The 18,410-nt window shown below is 36.8% G+C and overlaps 6 protein-coding genes and 1 pseudogene across 6 annotated transcripts; 1 reads left to right on the top strand and 6 right to left on the bottom strand.

Moving 5' to 3' along the window:
* Positions 1-11: 11 nt before the first annotated feature.
* Positions 12-3,378, top strand: LOC103857000 (65-kDa microtubule-associated protein 1). Its single transcript, XM_009134149.2, has 8 exons — positions 12-228; positions 545-638; positions 707-913; positions 989-1,450; positions 1,875-2,030; positions 2,106-2,417; positions 2,502-2,738; positions 2,812-3,378. Exons 2-8 carry the CDS (start codon positions 570-572, stop codon positions 3,133-3,135), a joined length of 1,767 nt encoding a protein of 588 aa, XP_009132397.2. The 5' UTR covers positions 12-228; positions 545-569; the 3' UTR covers positions 3,136-3,378.
* Positions 3,161-5,004, bottom strand: LOC103856999 (V-type proton ATPase subunit e1-like). Its single transcript, XM_009134148.3, has 4 exons — positions 4,660-5,004; positions 4,299-4,346; positions 4,027-4,114; positions 3,161-3,871 (listed from the first exon to the last, which is right to left on the bottom strand). The coding sequence occupies exons 1-3, from the start codon at positions 4,755-4,757 to the stop codon at positions 4,048-4,050; spliced, it is 213 nt and encodes a 70-aa protein (XP_009132396.1). The 5' UTR covers positions 4,758-5,004; the 3' UTR covers positions 3,161-3,871; positions 4,027-4,047.
* A 291-nt stretch (positions 5,005-5,295) lies between these two features.
* On the bottom strand, positions 5,296-7,644 carry LOC103856998 (annotated as a pseudogene).
* A 23-nt stretch (positions 7,645-7,667) lies between these two features.
* LOC103856997 (probable long-chain-alcohol O-fatty-acyltransferase 3) lies at positions 7,668-9,406 on the bottom strand. The gene has a single exon (XM_009134146.2). It carries the CDS (start codon positions 9,361-9,363, stop codon positions 8,359-8,361), a length of 1,005 nt encoding a protein of 334 aa, XP_009132394.1. The 5' UTR covers positions 9,364-9,406; the 3' UTR covers positions 7,668-8,358.
* A 1,167-nt stretch (positions 9,407-10,573) lies between these two features.
* LOC103857214 (probable long-chain-alcohol O-fatty-acyltransferase 5) lies at positions 10,574-12,508 on the bottom strand. Its single transcript, XM_009134394.3, has one exon. It carries the CDS (start codon positions 11,674-11,676, stop codon positions 10,618-10,620), a length of 1,059 nt encoding a protein of 352 aa, XP_009132642.1. The 5' UTR covers positions 11,677-12,508; the 3' UTR covers positions 10,574-10,617.
* Positions 12,509-12,757: 249 nt separating this feature from the next.
* LOC103856996 (probable long-chain-alcohol O-fatty-acyltransferase 4) lies at positions 12,758-14,770 on the bottom strand. Its single transcript, XM_009134145.3, has one exon. The coding sequence runs from the start codon at positions 13,915-13,917 to the stop codon at positions 12,877-12,879; it is 1,041 nt and encodes a 346-aa protein (XP_009132393.1). The 5' UTR covers positions 13,918-14,770; the 3' UTR covers positions 12,758-12,876.
* Positions 14,771-15,099: 329 nt separating this feature from the next.
* On the bottom strand, positions 15,100-18,118 carry LOC103856995 (probable long-chain-alcohol O-fatty-acyltransferase 2). Its single transcript, XM_033288688.1, has one exon. It carries the CDS (start codon positions 16,845-16,847, stop codon positions 15,828-15,830), a length of 1,020 nt encoding a protein of 339 aa, XP_033144579.1. The 5' UTR covers positions 16,848-18,118; the 3' UTR covers positions 15,100-15,827.
* Positions 18,119-18,410: the final 292 nt, after the last annotated feature.

Raw genomic sequence — 18,410 nt, 5'->3', positions numbered from 1 at the left:
TTAAATAACTTTTGTTTTGGCTGTTTGTTAATTGGAGTTTCCATCGTACTACAAAAGTCATGGGTCCCACACCACCTCCCCGTCTCTTCCACCTCTCCCATCCATAGACAAATTTGTTCCCTTCAATAACATTTTCTCTCACTCCCAATAGTGAGTTTAATACTATCATCACAGAGCTTCAGATCTACAACAACAAGAAGAAGAAGAGTGTTGGAAGTGTCAATCTCGGTAACTAAATCTTCTCTCTTATTTTTCTTACTGTGAGGTTTTCTTTCTTTTAGCTCTTGATTGCTTTGGTTTCATCACCAATGCTGTTTTGATTCCCTTAAAGTTTGTGTTTTTATTTCAGTTATCTATTGATTCTTTACTCTGCTTCATCGGCCTGTAGGTTTTACACTCTTAAGCTTTCTGGGTCACGCTTAAAAATAGTGTTTTGACTGTTTGGTCTCTGGAGTTTAATCTTTGAGCAATGTTTATTAATCACTGTGTGAAGTTAGTTTAGTTATGGTCTCCAACTGGTATTTGTTTTGATATTTTCCTGCAGGAAACCTTCTGATTTTGTAACAATAATGGTCACTGATACTGAAAGTACTCATCTTGGGGAGATTACTTGTGGTACCTTACTTCAAAAGTTGCAGGTAGATCTCACATTCATCTGCATGGCTTTTTACTCAGCCTTGTGTAACGTTAAAACATTTCCTAATAGGAAATTTGGGATGAAGTTGGTGAGAGCGATGAGGAACGAGACAAGCTACTTCTTCAGATAGAGCAAGAATGTCTTCATGTCTACAAGAGAAAAGTTGAGCAGGCTGCCAAATCCAGAGCAGAGCTTCTTCAGACCTTATCAGATGCTAATGCTGAACTCTCCAGCCTCACAACGTCTCTTGGAGACAAAACCTTTGTTAATGACATTGTAAGTTTTTTTTCTTCTTCTTGTCCCAAAGTTTAAAAAGTGGAACATGTAACTGATAATGTGTTTTTGTTGCAGCCGGATAAGTCTTCTGGAACGATCAAAGAACAGCTTGCTGCTATAGCGCCGGCTCTTGAACAACTGTGGCAACAGAAAGATGAGAGAGTCAGAGAGTTCTCTGATGTTCAATCACAAATCCAGAAGATCTGTGGAGAGATTGCTGGTGGTTTGAGCAGTGAGGTTCCTATAGTCGATGAGTCTGATCTGTCTCTGAAGAAACTAGACGATTTCCAAAGCCAACTCCAAGAGCTCCAGAAAGAGAAGAGTGACAGGCTGCAGAAGGTGCTTGAGTTTGTGAGTAGTGTTCATGATCTATGCGCTGTTCTTGGTTTGGACTTCTTAAACACTGTCACAGAAGTTCATCCGAGCTTAGATGAAGAAACGGGTGTCGAGGCCAAGAGCATTAGCAATGAGACGCTTTCGAGGTTGGCTAAAACAGTCTTGGCTCTTAAAGATGACAAGAAGCAAAGACTTCAAAAGGTAAAGACATATCTCTGTCCTGCGGGTTCGGGTAGTTCGGTTCAACATATCTTAGCGAATTTACCCGTAGTAGAGTTTGGTTCGGTTTTCGGTTTTCAAAAATCCTACTAAAAATTTTGATTTCGGTTATATTTTGGTTTAATTTTGTTAAAATTTGAGATAATTTCAGTTAGTTTGGTATGAAATTTGGTTAGTTCCGTTAGTTTGGTTCGGGTTTTTGGTATGGTTTGGTTATCATTTTTGTTTGTTTCTTTTTATAAGTAAACCAAAATAACCGATTGTTGAACCAAACCGACAATCAAACTTTTTTTATAAAAACCTACCGAATCGAACCGAACTAATTAAAATACCAGCCCTACTCTGGATCATTATCTGAGCTGAAAACATGCAAAGATGACGAGATTTTATTTTTTCCTGTTTTCAGCTTCAAGAGCTGGCTACTCAGCTAATCGATCTATGGAACCTCATGGATACTCCTGATGAGGAAAGAGAGCTTTTTGATCATGTTACTTGTAACATCTCAGCTTCAGTAGATGAGGTCACTAAGCCAGGTGCTCTTGCACATGATCTGATCAAGCAGGTACCCTACATTTGAATTAACCAATATATTCATATTAGTTACTCTTTTGTTAAAAGATTCATGTAACTATTGAAGGCTGAGGTGGAAGTGGATAGGCTTGACCAGCTGAAAGCTAGCCGAATGAAGGAGATTGCTTTCAAGAAACAGACTGAGCTTGAGGAGATATACGTTCGTGCTCACGTGGAAACAAACCCTGAATCTGCTCGCGAGAGGATCATGTCACTGATTGACTCTGGAAACGTTGAGCCTACTGAGTTATTAGCAGACATGGATAGTCAGATAGCTAAGGCCAAAGAAGAAGCGTTTAGTAGAAAGGATATTTTGGACCGTGTTGAGAAATGGATGTCAGCTTGTGAGGAAGAGAGCTGGCTAGAAGACTACAATAGGGTAATAAATAATACTGCATATGTTTTTCAAACACTATGATACTATCATAACCCATTAACTTTGAGTTTGGTTTCTTGAGAACAGGATCAGAACAGGTACAGTGCAAGCAGAGGAGCCCATTTGAATCTCAAGAGAGCTGAGAAAGCACGTGTCCTGGTTAGCAAGATTCCTGCCATGGTTGACACATTGGTTGCTAAGACCAGAGCTTGGGAAGAGGAACACAACATGTCTTTTGCATACGATGGTGTTCCTCTGCTAGCTATGTTAGATGAGTACGGTATGCTTAGGCAAGAACGAGAAGATGAGAAACGGAGGCTGAGGGTAAGTTTCATCGCTTCCAACTTGATTAAGATGTCAGTTACGCAATAAACTCATGTTTTGTCTTAATGAGCAGGAACAAAAGAAGGTTCAAGAACAGCCACACGTAGAGCAAGACACTGCCTTCAGCACCAGGCCAAGCCCTGCGAGACCGGTCAGTGCAAAGAAACCGGTGGGGGCACGAGCTAACAACGGAGTAGGAGCCAATGGAACACCAAACAGGCGTCTGTCTTTGAATGCAAACCAGAACGGAAGCAGGTCTGTTGCAAAGGAAGGAGGGAGAAGGGAGAGTCTCAACAGGCCAGCTGCTCCCACAAACTACGTTGCTATTTCAAAAGAGGAAGCTGCTTCATCTCCTCCGGTTTCTGGTGCTGTAGATCAAGTTCCAGCTTCACCGTGAAGATAAGAAAGGGAAAGATCTGTAGTTTTTTTTTTTCACTATGTTTGTGAGTTGGTTTTAGGGAGAGAGGGTTCTATGAAACCACCTGAGAGAAAACAAAAAAAAAAAGACACTTGCGAGTAGAATGTGTATGTTGTTAGTGTTGTTTTAATAGTTGGTACCATCTTGACTTTGAAAACCTACCTTTTTACCTTATCTAAGGGAGAGAAACAAGAAAACCATTTTCTTTTATTTATCTTCTCATTAATGAAGCTAGAGAAGGTATTATGTCTTAGCTTAATCAAATTAATTATTAATTAGTGATGGTATCTTGAAATTGAGCTGTATATGAACTTAGTGTATACCAAGCTTGAAAGGACCAAACCTCTTGTTAAAAAGAGAACTTGTTTTATGGTGAAAAGTGTTATCTATTACTAATGATCTTTTGGTAGTATTATATAAACTAGTGATCGGGTCAACCCATCTTGCCAAATGGGACCTGATCATTTTATGTATGATGCATTCTGTTGCAATACTTTTATTACAAACATGGATAAGCATAGACCTACCTTTTTTTTTTTGTAGTAGTAGTAGTAAGACATTTTGACTCAAAATATAACTCCGTTTTATAGATGAGTACTCCTGCTTATTAACTCACCTAGGACCTCAGATGATTGCTGATGAACACAACTACATAAGGATGCAGGATTCACGATGGGGAGCTTTTGCCTTCGATGAAATCTTCCGAGTATCTCAGCTGTTTTGGGAATAGAATGACTTAAGTGAAAATACAAGAAAATTTCAAGAGGCAAAAAGTTTTATGATTTGTTCACACTAATTATAGGCAATTTACAAACACGATAAGCTGTTTAAAGATTGAAGATACACAAGGATCAAACAGAAGCTAGCAACCTGAACACATAAGTTTCTCTACTACTCTCCTTCGCTTAGGATTGGAACAATCATAGGTTTCATCTGCGCAAGATACACAATCGCCCACCTGCCCATAGTCAAAAGACCACGGTAAGAAAGCAACAACACTTGATATTCAGAACGTTAGCATATGTAAAAGATCGATGTTAGAAGAGTGTCATTTTTATATATATGTTGGTTTCCAACTACTTTAACGGTTGATTACTTTGTTTCATTTATATCCCAGCAGCAGAAAGAGAGTGTTAACTTACATCATCCAGCAGCAGACTGTCGCAGTGATGATCAAAGTAAGATGTAGCCTGGATTATCAGACAAACAAAGATTATGAACTTTAAAAAAATGGTTACAAAGCAAAGAAACAAGAAAGACAGATCATGCAAACTGTGACAGTACTTTCTCTTCACTACTCGTGTTTGTTTGTTTGATGCATGTATCATCATCACAGCAAGGATCCAATTCAAAGAACTAGGAGACTGACAGTTCAAAAGTCAGTTGAATCATTTTTATTATTATAATTCTCAATGAATCATTTATATTTGATTCCAGCAATTCGATCTTGAAAACGACATGCAAGTAAATCAAATGAAATTAAGAGATGAAGGGGAAGCATACAGATTCGTGGAGGGGCCTCTGTTGAAGCAGATTATAACGCACAAAGAAGCTATTATCCCGACGGCGACGAAGATTAGGGTTCCTACAATGAAACCCATCTTTGAGAAGTTATGTGACGCGTGTAGAAGCAACTGGGCGGCGAGAACGAAGACGATGGTGTCCTCTTCTTCGTGTGAATACGCTGATCTGTATTTGTATGCTGAGTTTCAGATGTTGTGAGGCCAAAACGACACTACTTGCTGTCTAAATTTAATGGTTAAAACATGATTTGATTCTTTTGAAACAAAAAATGACAGTGGAAAGCAAATTTCAAAGAATTGTTGAGGTATACACCTCAACTGGATACTGCAAATCCCATCTTGTTAAATCAGTGATTTGGTTTATCTTAAATTGGATACTCCGAATCCTAACTTGATGATTCATAAATCAATCATAGTCTACAGTTACACCAAAATACACATTTTGGAATAAAAACTTTAATGTTTATTTCTTTTGCATTTTAAAAGTTGTTCACTAGTTACAATAAAAAAAATGAAAAATGTAGTCCATTTCATTCAATATTATTTTAGAAAAAAATAATTTTTATTAAAAAAATTCATTTCAATTCAAAAACGTTTTGAAATAAACGGAATGTTAATTTTATTCCATTTAATTTTATAAATGATAATTTATACCATTCCACGCATTTTTTATTTGTCACCAGCTACATTCATTTAGTTTAGAATAGATTTTAAAAATTGAATTGAGTGTTAATAGTTTGGACTTCGTAGTTACACCAAAAGTCTCTCAACTTTGGAAAGAAGAATTGATGTGAACAATGTAATGTGCGAGAAACTACTACTTAGATTTTGATGGGTATGACTACGGATACGATTGATTGGCCCGTTTTCACCTTACAGATATTTTTATTTTTTTATTTTTTAGCAGGACAGTTTCAAGAGTATGAACTTAATTCATATTTTAGAAACCAAAAAAATTGTGAGAATTCAGTAGCTAAAGAGGATAGAACTAAAGATAAATTATTTTCGGTTGAATCATATATGGTCAGATAGAATTGTTTATCATAATAAATTTTAAACCGATTAAAATTTAGTTTAAACGTAAACTGTTGACAAAAAAAGGAAAAAGGATGGATAATGAATGCGATGATGCGTATATATAGCAGAGCGCAACACGGATCCTCTGTGTCTCTTGTTCCCTGTGATTTGACTAAACTAAAGACAATTTTCTCATAACAAAGCATAAAAAGAACACAATAATATCCAATAGAAAGGAAGAGCGCGTAGACACCAGAAACCACAAACAACAAGGACTTCTACCACCTCAATCAAATAAAATGAAAAACTTGCGTTTTCACGAAATCAATGAGCAATAATATCTCACTAGCACGTCTCTCCATCACGTCACTTCTTGTAAGCTGCGGAAAAAACAGCCACCCACTAGTCACAACTACAAACCCAACCGTGAGCAGCCGCGACACCGCCGGCCTCACCACCCATCGCCGCGCAAACTCCGTTCTCTTTATGGCCATTTCGGTCGCCGTACAAACTCCGTGTAACACAAAGAACAAAGTGATCTCCCATGTAGGCAACTCGCGTGTTAAAAAGAAGAAAACCACCTCGTGACCTAAACCAGAAACTAAGAACGTTGCGAAAACACCAACCAACTTAGCATAATCAGAGCTCATTAAGTATCCGCAGACTCGCCTCACGGGATGGTAAACTCCTATCCGGAGAATGGAGGAGACCATGAGGTTCCATCGCCGCCCCCAAAAATCTTGAAGAGATGTGGCTAAGTATGGTTCGTTAAACTGTGGCTCTACCTCGCACCCAAGAGTGATGGTGACAAAAACTTTGAGAAGCGTTAAGAGAACCTCAAGCTCCAAGTATAATTAATGCAAAGGATGGAGCCACAACTTTAGAAACGGAGGGAGAGTTTGTTTGTAATCATACGCATGTAACACCACACCAAAGAGTGCAACTTTAACAGCGAATAACCATTTGGGAAACCGATTTTGAGATTTAGGGTTTTGCTCAAGCTTGACTGGGAAGCAAGTGTAACATACGAATTTGAAGAGATTTGAGGGAAGTGGGTAAAGAGGACCTTGATCGAAGCAGAAGAGGATTAGCTTTAAGTTGCCAACCCCTGAAAAGAAAAGGGCAGTGGAGCCAGATAAATGGATAGATGAGAAAAAGAGAGGAAGAAGACCGAAGAGAGCACAAATGGGAAGAACAGAGAGTAATCTAGGTAGACCAGTTTTGATTCTTGACGGTATGTAGTAACAGTAAGATATACAGATTATTGCAGAAACCCATATTTTGATCAATGTCTTGAGTTGTTCTTCCATCAATCAGATTTCACTTTGTATTTCAGGAAATTTTCGGTGATCTTTCTAGGTTTTAACTTATTTTGTTGCGTGTAAAATAAGCAACCGAATAAATGAATAATAAAAAACTAGGGCATGTGATCGTCCAGCTACACGATCGATGGAGAGGAAGATTCGGACAACGAACCAGCTTTGGTTCTACGTTCACTCTTATGAGGCTGCTTCCGATGCATGTGCTTCTCTCTTCTTCTTCTTACGCAATTTAAATGGAATCAGTGAAATCTACGACAAGAGAAAATAATAACAAAACTTTGGGGCTTCAGGTCATAACTTATTAGACGATTCTATAAAAAAAAGGCATGAGAGACAATGGTGTTGCTTTCACTCGAACTTGTCAAATAATATGGGACTGATTAAGGTGAGGTTGGTTAAATCCAGTTTATGGTCTTAAGAGATTAAAAATCTAAGTTGAAACATAAAATTAGTCTTTTTAAACTAATTTTGATACATTAAAATTCTGTAGGGTGACAAAATTTGTTACAAGTTTGATGGAGACTATAGAATATTACAACATTTTAGTCGAAAGAGACTTCAATAACACATTAAGTTAAAGATTGAAATAAGGCCAAAAAATTTAGAAGTTTTGGTTACCTTGATTTCTTGAGACGTGCTTTCTTCTACCCTTAATTGTGTTTTCTATTCTATTTTTTGAATATTTTTAGATCGGTTTAATTGATTTTAATTTTCACCTCTAGTTGTCATTCTTCTTTGTGGTTCACATTTTTGCGAGTAGTCAACAGAGATATGTGGATTAATATAAGACACCATCTTCGGAATTAATTATCTCGGTGATGACCATGGACGAAGTTTCCTCCATGCGGTTCATATTTAGTTGTTATTACTACGGGTTTTTTTTTTTGAATAACAGAATCAATGCAGTAAGTTTTGACTTTTTGTTGTCTAAAGTTTAGTTGTTTTTAAAATCATGTTATATATCATATATGATTAAAAAAAACAGAATACATAGGGTTAACAATTACTTTGTTTTTTTTTTGAAACACAAAAAAAAAAGCCTGCATTTGTCAGACTAACGATGGTAGTACTATTCTAGTGTTTTGTCAACCAAAATTTCACCCAAAATTAGTTACGTTGTTTGGTTTTATACGGTGGTTGTTGAAGAATCTACCATGTGATAGGGACAAACAGGGTTGAATCGAAGTTTTACAATTGCTATTATTTTGTTGCTCATTGAATACTTATCCATCCCTTATACAATTTCCCTCCAAAAGGTTTTCTTATTTTTTCAATACTATACTAATGAAATTTTTGTGAACGGTTATTCTAAGTTTTTGATAAATATATAATCAAAATAACTAAAACTTGAGCTTAAAGAAATCAAGACACAACAAGGCTTCATAAACGAAATTTTCAATTACGTTGCTCCGTATAAGCTGAGGGAAAAACAGCCAACCAGAGGTCAGACACACAAACCCAACCGTTAGCAACCGGGACACAATCGGTCTCACCGACCACCGCCCCACAAAAGTCTTCTTTTTAACCAACACTTCAACCACCGTGCAAACTCCGTGTAAGACAAAGAACCATGTGACCTCTCCCGTAGGAGTCTCCCGGGTTAAGTAGACGTAGAGTACCTCATGCGATACACCAGAGGCTATGAACGTCGCCAAAACTCCCATGATCGTAGCCCATTCGGAAGTTACAAAGTATTGGCATATTTTCCTCACCGGACTATAAACGCTTGACCGGAGGAGATCTGAGATCATAAGATTCCATCGGCGACCCCAAAAGTCTTGAAGAGAAGTGGCTAAGTACGGCTCGTTGAACTGTGGTTGGAGGTCCAAACCAAGAGTGACGGTGACTATATATTTGAGGGAGGTTAATATCATCTCATGCTCTAAGTATAAATTGAGAGGATAGAAACCTAGTAGTAGAATCAAAGGGAGACATTGTTTGTAATGATGATAAATATGTAACACCACAATGTAGATTACCACTTTAATGATAAAAAACCATTTGGGGAAATGAGTTAGGGTTTTAGGGTTTTGTTGATGTTTGATGGGTAAGCAAGTGAAGGCAATGAATTGGGCGAGATTTGGGGGAAGTGGGAAAAGAGGGCCTTGATCGAAGGAGAAGAGAATGAGTTTGAAATTTGCAACGGAGAGAAAAAAAGCTGTGTACAAGCAGAAAGTTGAAGATGAGATAAATAGAGGAAGAACAAAGAACATAGCACAAACGGGAAGAACAGAGATTAGACGGAAAACGCCAGCTTTGATTCTAGTTGATAAGAAGTAGCAGTAAGCTACTGAGCTTATTGCTGAAACCCATACTTTGATTAAGTTCTTGAATTCTTCCTCCATGCCTCTGATTTATTTTGTTTTTCCAGTTGCCGAGTTTTTAAAGTTGTTGTTACTTGGATAACAAGCAACTGGAACTAAACTAAGGCATGTGACTTTCCAGGTAGAAAATGGAAAAAAAAAGGATAACATGCCAGTTTTTGCTTCTATATTAATCCAAGACACGTTTAGACTTGTAACGCACATTTATGTTTGACATCTACTAAAGTACGTAGTTTCAGTATATGATTAAAAATTGTGTTATAGTCTAATTCTTTAAAAGTTATTTAGAGATAAGTTATCTCTTAGGATATGGATATTGGCTTAGAGAAAGCCTGATTTGATAAGAATCAGGCTTACAACTTTGCGTATAAATATTTTGTTATGTGAATTAATAAACAATTCATTTCCATTATCAACGAAATGATCTATCTAATTTACATTTGAATAATTTCTTATACTTGTTTATGGTTTTAGTACCATGAACAAGGAATTGAACAAGTATTTATTCAACCTTTCTCTTTTGATATTATCTAACCATTACAAAAATACAGGTTCTTAAATCTTTTGCTGATACAAATTTTTATATTTATATGCTCAAAATTCAAAGAAAATGTTCATTCATTTTTTTTCTTCTCCTTTTTGCAAACCCCCTTTATGATGATGCATTAGTCATAGCTGCACCAATCCCAGAGTCGTTTTAAAGCGTGAAATTTTCTTATTTCGTTCTAAATGAATTGATTGTGTTATCTAATAACAATCACATAAAATAAGTACTACTAACAATAGAGTTTGTCCTTCAAGAACAGAGTTAATGGCAAGGTTTTTTTTTGGATAAATCCTAATGAAAAGTGACAAGTTTTCATTGGGGATGAGTTGAAACAAATATTGTCAAAAGGCCGTTTGAGCCCACATATTGCTAATTGTGCATGAGATAAATATATTTTTTAAAATGTGTTTATTGTTTAACTCGTATGAGGATTAGATGTGTACCCAACTACCCATCTAAAATATTATTTAGGAATGTGAATATGTAGAACTCGAATACATTTTCTTTAACACAAAATCATGATAAATTTTTGAACTCGAATACATTTACATATCTATAATAGTCATGATAAATTTTACTTGATTAAATACATAAAACCGTTAAAATTAGATATATTAGATTTTATATTGCAAAGAATTTTTTTTATTAGATAGTAATATAACATTTTGCTCGAAACACATGTGACCACTAGTTTTTTGAAGAAAAATAAGCAGAATCAGAATCCTGAATCAAACACCGTTAAAAGATTTAACGCTCGTCAAAAATATCCGCAACAAAGTTATAAACTTCTGCTTAATAAAATCAACAAACAAAACTTCCTCATATTTGTATCTCTCCAACACGCCGCTCCGTACAAGCTGAGGTGCAAATAGCCAAACACCGGTCACAAACACAAACCCCACTGTGAGCAGCCGCGATACCGCCGGAGTCAACTGCCACCGCCGCGTCACCGTCGTCTTCTTCTTCAATGCTATTTCTGCCGCAGTGCAAACTCCTTGTAAAACGAAGTACCAAGTAACTTCCCATGTTGGCACCTCACGAGTTAAATAATAAAAGAGCAGTTCATGATACAGTCCGGAGACGATGAAGGCCGCTAAAACACCAGGAAACAGTCCCCAACCGGAACTCATTCTTCGTTGAGAGACTTGCCGCATTGGGGCGTAAACAGCTGCCCGGAGAATCGCGGGAACCATGAGATTCCACCGGCGTCCCCAGAAGTCTTGTAGAGATGTGGCTAAGTATGGTTTATTGGACTGTGGCTCGAGGTCACAGCCAAGAAAGATAACAACCGCAATTTTGAGGAATGATGCAACAATGTCAATCTCCAAGTAGAGTTGAACAAAATAGAGAGCCAAAAGCAGAGTCGGAGACAGATTATTTCTGTAGCCATACAAATGTAGTAACACACCAACGATAGCAACTTTAACGGCGACATCCCTTTTAGGAAAATGATTTTGAGAATTAGGGTTTTCTTGGGCTTTGATTGGGAAGCAAGTAAAGCAGAAAAATCTGCCGAGAGTTGTAGGAAGTGGGATTAGAGGACCTTTATCAAAGGAGAAGAGGATAAGTTTAAAATTAGCGAGGAACGTAAGCGAAAACGTCGTGTATAAAGACAAATGCGCAGAGGAGAAAGACAGAGGAATAACAAGAAACAGAACAAGAACGGGAAAGATAGAGAGTAAACGAGGAACACCAGATCTGATTCTGGTTGTTATGTAATAACAATAAGATATAGAGATTATTCCATAAACCCATACTTTGATAAAGCTTTTGAGGTCTTCCTCCATCTCTTAGATATTTTCTTCTTTTTTCTTTTTTCTTTTTCTTTTTGCAGTGTGAGTTATTGAAATCACTGAGGTTTTAACCTAGTGTTGCGTGTATAAGAAGTTATCGGAATGGATTAAACAATAACCCAGAATTAGGGCATGTGTTTTACAGCTAAACCGTGGAAGATGATTCGGAAAACAGATCAGCTTTTGCCCTAGTTCTACGTTCTGCCTTCTTCTGAGGTTGCTTACTTTGTGCATGTCACATGCTGCTATATCAGTCATTATTCGTCTTTCCTACTCCATTGGCATTTGACCTAGGATAATAATTCTTATCGACTTTATAAAATTGACCTTTCAAAAGCGAAAGTGGGCTACTCTTTCAATAAGTTACATTTAAAAAAATAATAATCTTGAGAGCCTGTGGAATCTCTATAGTATAGGTTACGTCTCGATTGGAACCGATCATTGATGGTGTTGTATATAAAGTATATGGGATTAGCTAGTTCAGAATACATACCGACAACATATGATGGATAAGTGCGTGATAATGTAGTATAGACTACTGAACATGACAAAATATCATGAATTATGTAGCTGGACAAAATATCATGGACTATATAGTGTGGACAAAATATTGTGGAATTCTTATTATTATTAGTTTTTGAACTTTAGTATTGTGAATTTTCAAAAAAAAAACTTTAATATTGTGGAATAGAAGTGTTCTCCAGAAAAACGTTGTCTAACCAAAGCTTTGTCTAGTTAAATGGAAAGCTGACAAAAAAAAAACTTGGCTACAATTGTTTGTCTTTTTAAGATCGATTACTGCCCCTCAAAACAAAGACCCTTTTTCATGCGGTGCCAAAAGCTTATCATCTAAATTTATTTGAATTGTCTTTAAGTTGATGATGTTGCAGTGCAAATCAGGAAAGAGAACAACCACTCTTATATAGCTTATTGAGTTTTATGAATCTTTGTATATATTTTTCTTTTTGTGCGTTCTCCTTTCACATTCCAGCTAGAATGTAATTAGAGTATAAAGTTTAATTAGAAAATATAGTTGGTAGTTGGTTTTAAATTAAATTTGAAAAAACACTAATAATTTGGTAACCGGGTAGGTGACACCACGATTTGACATTTACCAAACCCGATAATCACAGAATCTCTGTTTAATTTTCTACTGAAATTCAGCAAAAGTGATAATTTTAGCTACCGAAAACATCAACCCAAGATTTTGGAAAATTCACCAAAAATACTAAAAACTTTTTGCTTGGTGAAGTCAGTGGACAAAAAGACTTCGTTAGAGAGTCTCTCGATCATGCCACTCCTAATAAGAGGAGGAAAAAACAACCAACCACCGGTCACAACCACAAACCCCACCGTGAGCAGCCTTGATACCATCACACTCATCTTCCACGGCTTCAACAAGCCTGTCCTCTTCGCCGCTACTTCAGCAGCAGTGCAAACTCCATGTAATATAAAGTACAAAGTGACTTCTCCGGTAGGCGATTCACGTGTAAAGTAGAAGAAGATCAACTCGTGAACTGCACCAGAGACGAGGAACGTGGCAAAAACTCCCAAGAACTTAGCATGCTCGGACTTCATGTTCCGTTCGGTGATGCGTCGCACCGGAACGTAGACGGCCGGCCGGAGGATAGCAGGGACCATTAGGTTCCACCGGCGACCCCAGAAGTCTTGAAGAGAGGTGGCTAAGTATGGCTCGTTGAACTGAGGCTCGAGATCGCACCCAAGTAACATACTAAGCAGAAGTTTCAAGGGAGCTAAAAGAATCTCAAACTCCAAGTATATATGAAGAGAATAGAGAACCAATAGCATATTTGAAGACATATCTTTTTTGTAATCATACATATATAACAACACACCAAAGATAGCAACTCTAATAGCAAAAACCCATTTGGGCAAGTGAATTCGAGGTTTAGGGTTTTGTTGAAGCTTTATGGGGAAGCAAGTGAAGCAGATGAACTGAGAGATATTAGGGGGAGTTGGGTAAAGAGGACCTTTGTTGAAAGAGAAGAGGATGAGCTTGAAATTAGCTAGCCATGTGAGGGAAAACACAGTGAAACCAGTGAAGTGAAGAGAGGAGAAACACAGAGGAAGGAAAAGAAACTGAACACAAACGGGAAGAATGAAGAGTAATCGAAAAACTCCAGCTTTGAATCTGGTTGATAAGTAGTAGCAATAAGATATGGAGATTATAGCTGAGACCCAAACCTTAATGAAGTTCTTGAGATCTTCCTCCATATCTCTAGTCTATGATCTATCTTCTTTCTCTTGGCCTATCACAGAGGTTTTGGCTTTATTTACATACTTAAAATAATCCGATAAATCAAAAAGGAAATTTGATTAGACACATCGTTAACAAATCACGTCTCTTTCTCTTTAAATTAAAAAGACTCATTCTTTCAAAAAAATTTAAAAAACTTTCGAATTTAGGCATTACTATTCATAGTTTATAATTTGTTTTTCGCACTAGGTTTTTATATTCGGGTTTAGAATTCTTGTTTTGGGGTTTAGAAATAAACAAAATTAAAACATTTTGGTTACACGTTACGTATAGTCAATAGAACAAAGGGTAATCCGAAACACACGATCTTTGGTTCTTGGTGATAAGTAGTACTGTAGTAGTATCTCTTTTTTGCGTTTTCGCAAACATTAAGACCATCTCCAACCCACCCTTATTTCTATCTCTATATTTTCCCTTAAAATAGAGAAACTCTATTATAGAGGTGAAAATGCTCCAATGTATGCCTCTATAATAGAGTTTCTCTATTTATAGGGGAAAATATAGAGATATGTTATTTTCACCTCTAAATATAGAGGCAAAAAATAACTTTCCTCTATATTTTCCTCTAAAATAGAGGAACTCTATTATAGAGGCATACATTGGAGCATTTTCACCTCTATAATAGAGATCTCTATTTTAGAGGAAATTATAGAGGTGTACATTGGAAATGCTCTAAGGTTTCGAACTTACGGATTGGTTGTGTTAGAAGAATAAAAGTGAATTAGACGAGAACCAAACAGAGAATTAGGACATGTGGTTTTTACAGGTAGACGATGTAACAAGGTTCTGAAAGCGAACCAGTTTTTAAAACCACTGCCTTTTCCTGAGGATACTTCCTTTGTGCATCTAATTTGAGTAATTTCAATCATTTAGGTGCCTCTAATCCCCACGTGGTGTAGAAATATATATAATCACTTGATTAATAACAACTAGGTGATGTAACACTTCTACGAATTGACATCTACTAACCCCCACTAATGACTGATCACTGAACATCTCTTTGGTTTGATTTCGAAATTTCTCAAAAGTAATATGATTGATAATCCATATATACACTTGTTAGAAACCAAACCATACATGAATTTATTGGATTTGATATTCCCTATGTTTAGGCATTGACTTAAGTTTATCTCTCAGTAATTATTTTGTTTGTTTTTCACTGTTTTAGGCATCAGTTGATATATATATATGAATTGACTTAATGGTTAAAACTATTAAACTATCTAGTAGGTATCTAAAAGATTATAGGTTCAAGTTTCGTTAAGAGGTTTCTACTCTCTGAAATGTGAATTTAAAATGGTTTCAATTTCATCCTAGGAAAATGTACGGGTCAGGTTGAGAACCTCTTAGCTTTTCAAAAAAAAAAAACTCAAAGAAAAAAGATGATCTGAACCTGTGACCAAATGTTTTTTTGACTTAGTTTTGGTTCGGATATATATATATATTTAAAATGATCGGATGTATGCACTTTATGAATAGGAAACTTGATTTGGTAGCTACACACATTGTTAAGTAGATTTGGACATTCTAAACCTGTTATTGCATCTTTAGAGCATCATTATCCATAGTTTTTTAGGGCGGGATTCTTAGGGAAATATATGGAAAACCATCTGTAATATGATTCAAACCATGATTCCCAATCCCATGGTGAGGCATATATATATCAACCTACGAGACAACCAGATGGTTTAGTTTCTTGATATATACTTTAATAAAACTTTATCTTATCGGAGTCCAAACTTGTAACGCATGACAAAGTTCATTGCTCCAGGCTTCATCCTATATCTACTTCCCAAATCCCAAGTGTGGCCTAAATTTTTAACGATAAGGAGAACAAGAAACGCTTCCTCAAATTATGAACGTTACATTAAGATGCGAAACAACTTTCTTTGACAACGTCAATAACAAACAAACATTCACTTATCAGTCTCTTATGCACATCATATCTCAGTAGTTGAGGGGCAAACAACCAAACAGACGTAACGAACATAAACGCCACAACAACAAGGCGCGAGACCACTCGATGTGGCGATGGACACAACCGCATCCTCTTTACAGCTATTTCCAGACAAGTTACAACTCCATGCAACAGAAAGAAACAAGTGACTTCCCAAGTTGGAGACTTTCGGATAATATAAAAGTAAACCAGCTCATGCATCAACCCGGAGACAATAAACGTGGCCAGCATTCCAGCGTAAAAAGACGCGTTTTGACCGATTAACCGCGCGGTAAATTGCTGAACCGGGATGTGAACAGTTGGACGTAGAACGGATGGGACCATGCGGTTCCATCTACGACTCCAGAAGTCTTGAAAAGAAGTAGCCAAGTAAGGCTCATTAAAAACCGGTTCGATTTCACAACCAAGAAGTGTAGAGAGTAAAGCACCCACTAAGACTAAGATAAATTCTAACTCAATGTAGACATGGATGGTAAAGATAGACAAGAAAGCCAATCGAGGTAAACTGTTATGATAATTTTTACCGTAGAGATGTAATAAGAAGGAAAAGAGTACAACTTTGGAAGCAAGAACCCATTTGGGTTTGTTGTATATTCGGTTTGAAGAAGGGTTTTGATAGGTTTTGATTGGGAAACAAGTGAAGCATAGGAAACGGGAGAAACTTGAAGGAAGTGGGCTTAAAGGTTCTTGATCAAAAGCAAAGAGAAGGAGCTTGAAATTTGCTAGCCATGTAAGGAAAAAAGCTGAGATGGCACAGAAGTGGAGGGATGAAAAGAAGAGAGGGATGAGAAGAAAGATAATAAAGATGGGAAGAAGAGAAAGGAGACGAACAAAACCTTTGGGAATTTTTGAAGAGATGTAGTAACAGTAAGATATGGAGATTAAGACAGAGATACAGACCTTGACTAAGTTTCTCAACTCTTCTTCCATCTCCTCTCTGTTTATCTCTCTCACTCTCTTCTTGGTTCTGTGAGTTGCTAATTGTTCGCAGCATGCAGCTTATAAAACAATATCTACAAGAACATGAAAAACGTCAAAATCCATGTATTGTAAATAAGTTTCATATTTGTCAAGTTGCGTCAGTTTTATTTGGGATGTTATGAAAAATATCTCAATTTGTTTAAATAATAATAATCAAGCTAATGATTTTAAGAAGTTGCAAGGAGTGAACTACACAACGTGTCTCACGCTTTTTAAATACATTTCACACATTGAAGATAATTTCTAAGTTTGGTTGCTTTGCTAGAAGTATTGGTTATACCCAAAACAAAAATCATGAAGCAAAAATGAACAGCTTGTCTTTGGCAAAGTAAATAATCGACAAACATTCACTAATTGCTCTGACATGGACATGAACTCCCGTCACGTTACCAAACGCTAGACCCGAAACAGGCCGGTGCGGTGGTCTCCAACGTATATTATCTTCACCACTATCTATATGTGGTGTTTGCAACACCGTGCAAGAAAGACAAGGAAACAAATGTCCTCCCAAGTTGGAGGCAAAGTAGATCAACTCGTGCATTAAACCAGAGACAATGAAAGAGGCCATGATCTCGACTAAAACAGCCTGTGACTGGACCATGAAAGCGTGTGGCGAAACGCTGCACCGGAATGTGAACGGTGAGCGTAGGGCAGCTGAAACCATGAGGTTTCATCTACGAAGTTGGAAGAGCCGCAATGAATTCGTTTTGAACGAGCTGTCATCCCTAAAGAAATAACATTCACTACGATTACATGGGAGAAGGACTTACCGATCTATGGAGGACTGTATTTTGAGTATAAACTGAACATTTGAGTTTTATAAATATCAATAATGCAAATTACATCTTGGAATTTAACATATTGCTGGTATTATATCTCAATCCAGTTGAAAAGTATAATATGGATATATATTGCGTTACAATAAATGTTGGGGGAAAACAAAAAGTAGATGTTAATAAAGACTTGAAACAGAATTATTCAAACTAGGCTCTTTTAGTACCAAATAAAGAAGATGTATTAAAAATAAATTGCGCGCAACATCGACCGCCTTGCTCATGTAGCTCGCCCGGTCTGTGATGGCACTTTAAAGTGCAACACGATGGCTGTTCGATGCTCGAGCAAGGCACAGCAGAGAGAGAGAGAGAGAGAGATAGAGAGAGAGAGATACCAACAACAACACAAGAAACATCAAACAAGCATTACATCATATGAGGTATTCTAAAATATCTCCTTTTCAATAATCATTTTGACAAGCTCAATAACATTACTTTCAATTATATTTTCCAAAATGACACATTTTCTTTAAAAAAGGATTGAAAGGTGATTGAAACGCGATTAGGTTTTCTCTCTTCCTCAACTCAATAATCCCACAACAGTTTAAGGATTGAACTCTAAACTGGACAAAATTAATAAAGTAGTACAAAAATATATAGTGAAGCCATGTCACTTATACCTCTCCTCATTACGCCATGTGGAGAATGAAATCCCAAGTGAGTTTCTTAAATAACTCGA

The sequence above is a fragment of the Brassica rapa genome, chromosome A03 (genome assembly GCF_000309985.2).
Source record: "Brassica rapa cultivar Chiifu-401-42 chromosome A03, CAAS_Brap_v3.01, whole genome shotgun sequence".
NCBI lineage: Eukaryota > Viridiplantae > Streptophyta > Magnoliopsida > Brassicales > Brassicaceae > Brassica > Brassica rapa.
The sequence above is the reverse complement of the archived record's forward strand: the minus strand, read 5'-3'. Positions and strand labels throughout refer to the sequence as shown.

Coding starts and splice junctions, on each gene's coding strand:
- LOC103856999 (XM_009134148.3), bottom strand. CDS start 4,757: ATGGGTTTCATTGTAGGAACCCTAATCTTCGTCGCCGTCGGGATAATA. Junction 4,347..4,659: donor AGAGGCCCCTCCACGAATCT/GTATGCTTCCCC, acceptor CTGATAATCCAG/GCTACATCTTACTTTGATCA. Junction 4,115..4,298: donor ACAGTCTGCTGCTGGATGAT/GTAAGTTAACAC, acceptor GACTATGGGCAG/GTGGGCGATTGTGTATCTTG.
- LOC103857214 (XM_009134394.3), bottom strand. CDS start 11,676: ATGGAGGAAGACCTCAAAAGCTTTATCAAAGTATGGGTTTATGGAATA.
- LOC103856995 (XM_033288688.1), bottom strand. CDS start 16,847: ATGGAAGAAGAGTTGAGAAACTTAGTCAAGGTCTGTATCTCTGTCTTA.
- LOC103857000 (XM_009134149.2), top strand. CDS start 570: ATGGTCACTGATACTGAAAGTACTCATCTTGGGGAGATTACTTGTGGT. Junction 2,418..2,501: donor GGCTAGAAGACTACAATAGG/GTAATAAATAAT, acceptor TCTTGAGAACAG/GATCAGAACAGGTACAGTGC. Junction 2,739..2,811: donor ATGAGAAACGGAGGCTGAGG/GTAAGTTTCATC, acceptor CTTAATGAGCAG/GAACAAAAGAAGGTTCAAGA.
- LOC103856997 (XM_009134146.2), bottom strand. CDS start 9,363: ATGGAGGAAGAATTCAAGAACTTAATCAAAGTATGGGTTTCAGCAATA.
- LOC103856996 (XM_009134145.3), bottom strand. CDS start 13,917: ATGGAGGAAGATCTCAAGAACTTCATTAAGGTTTGGGTCTCAGCTATA.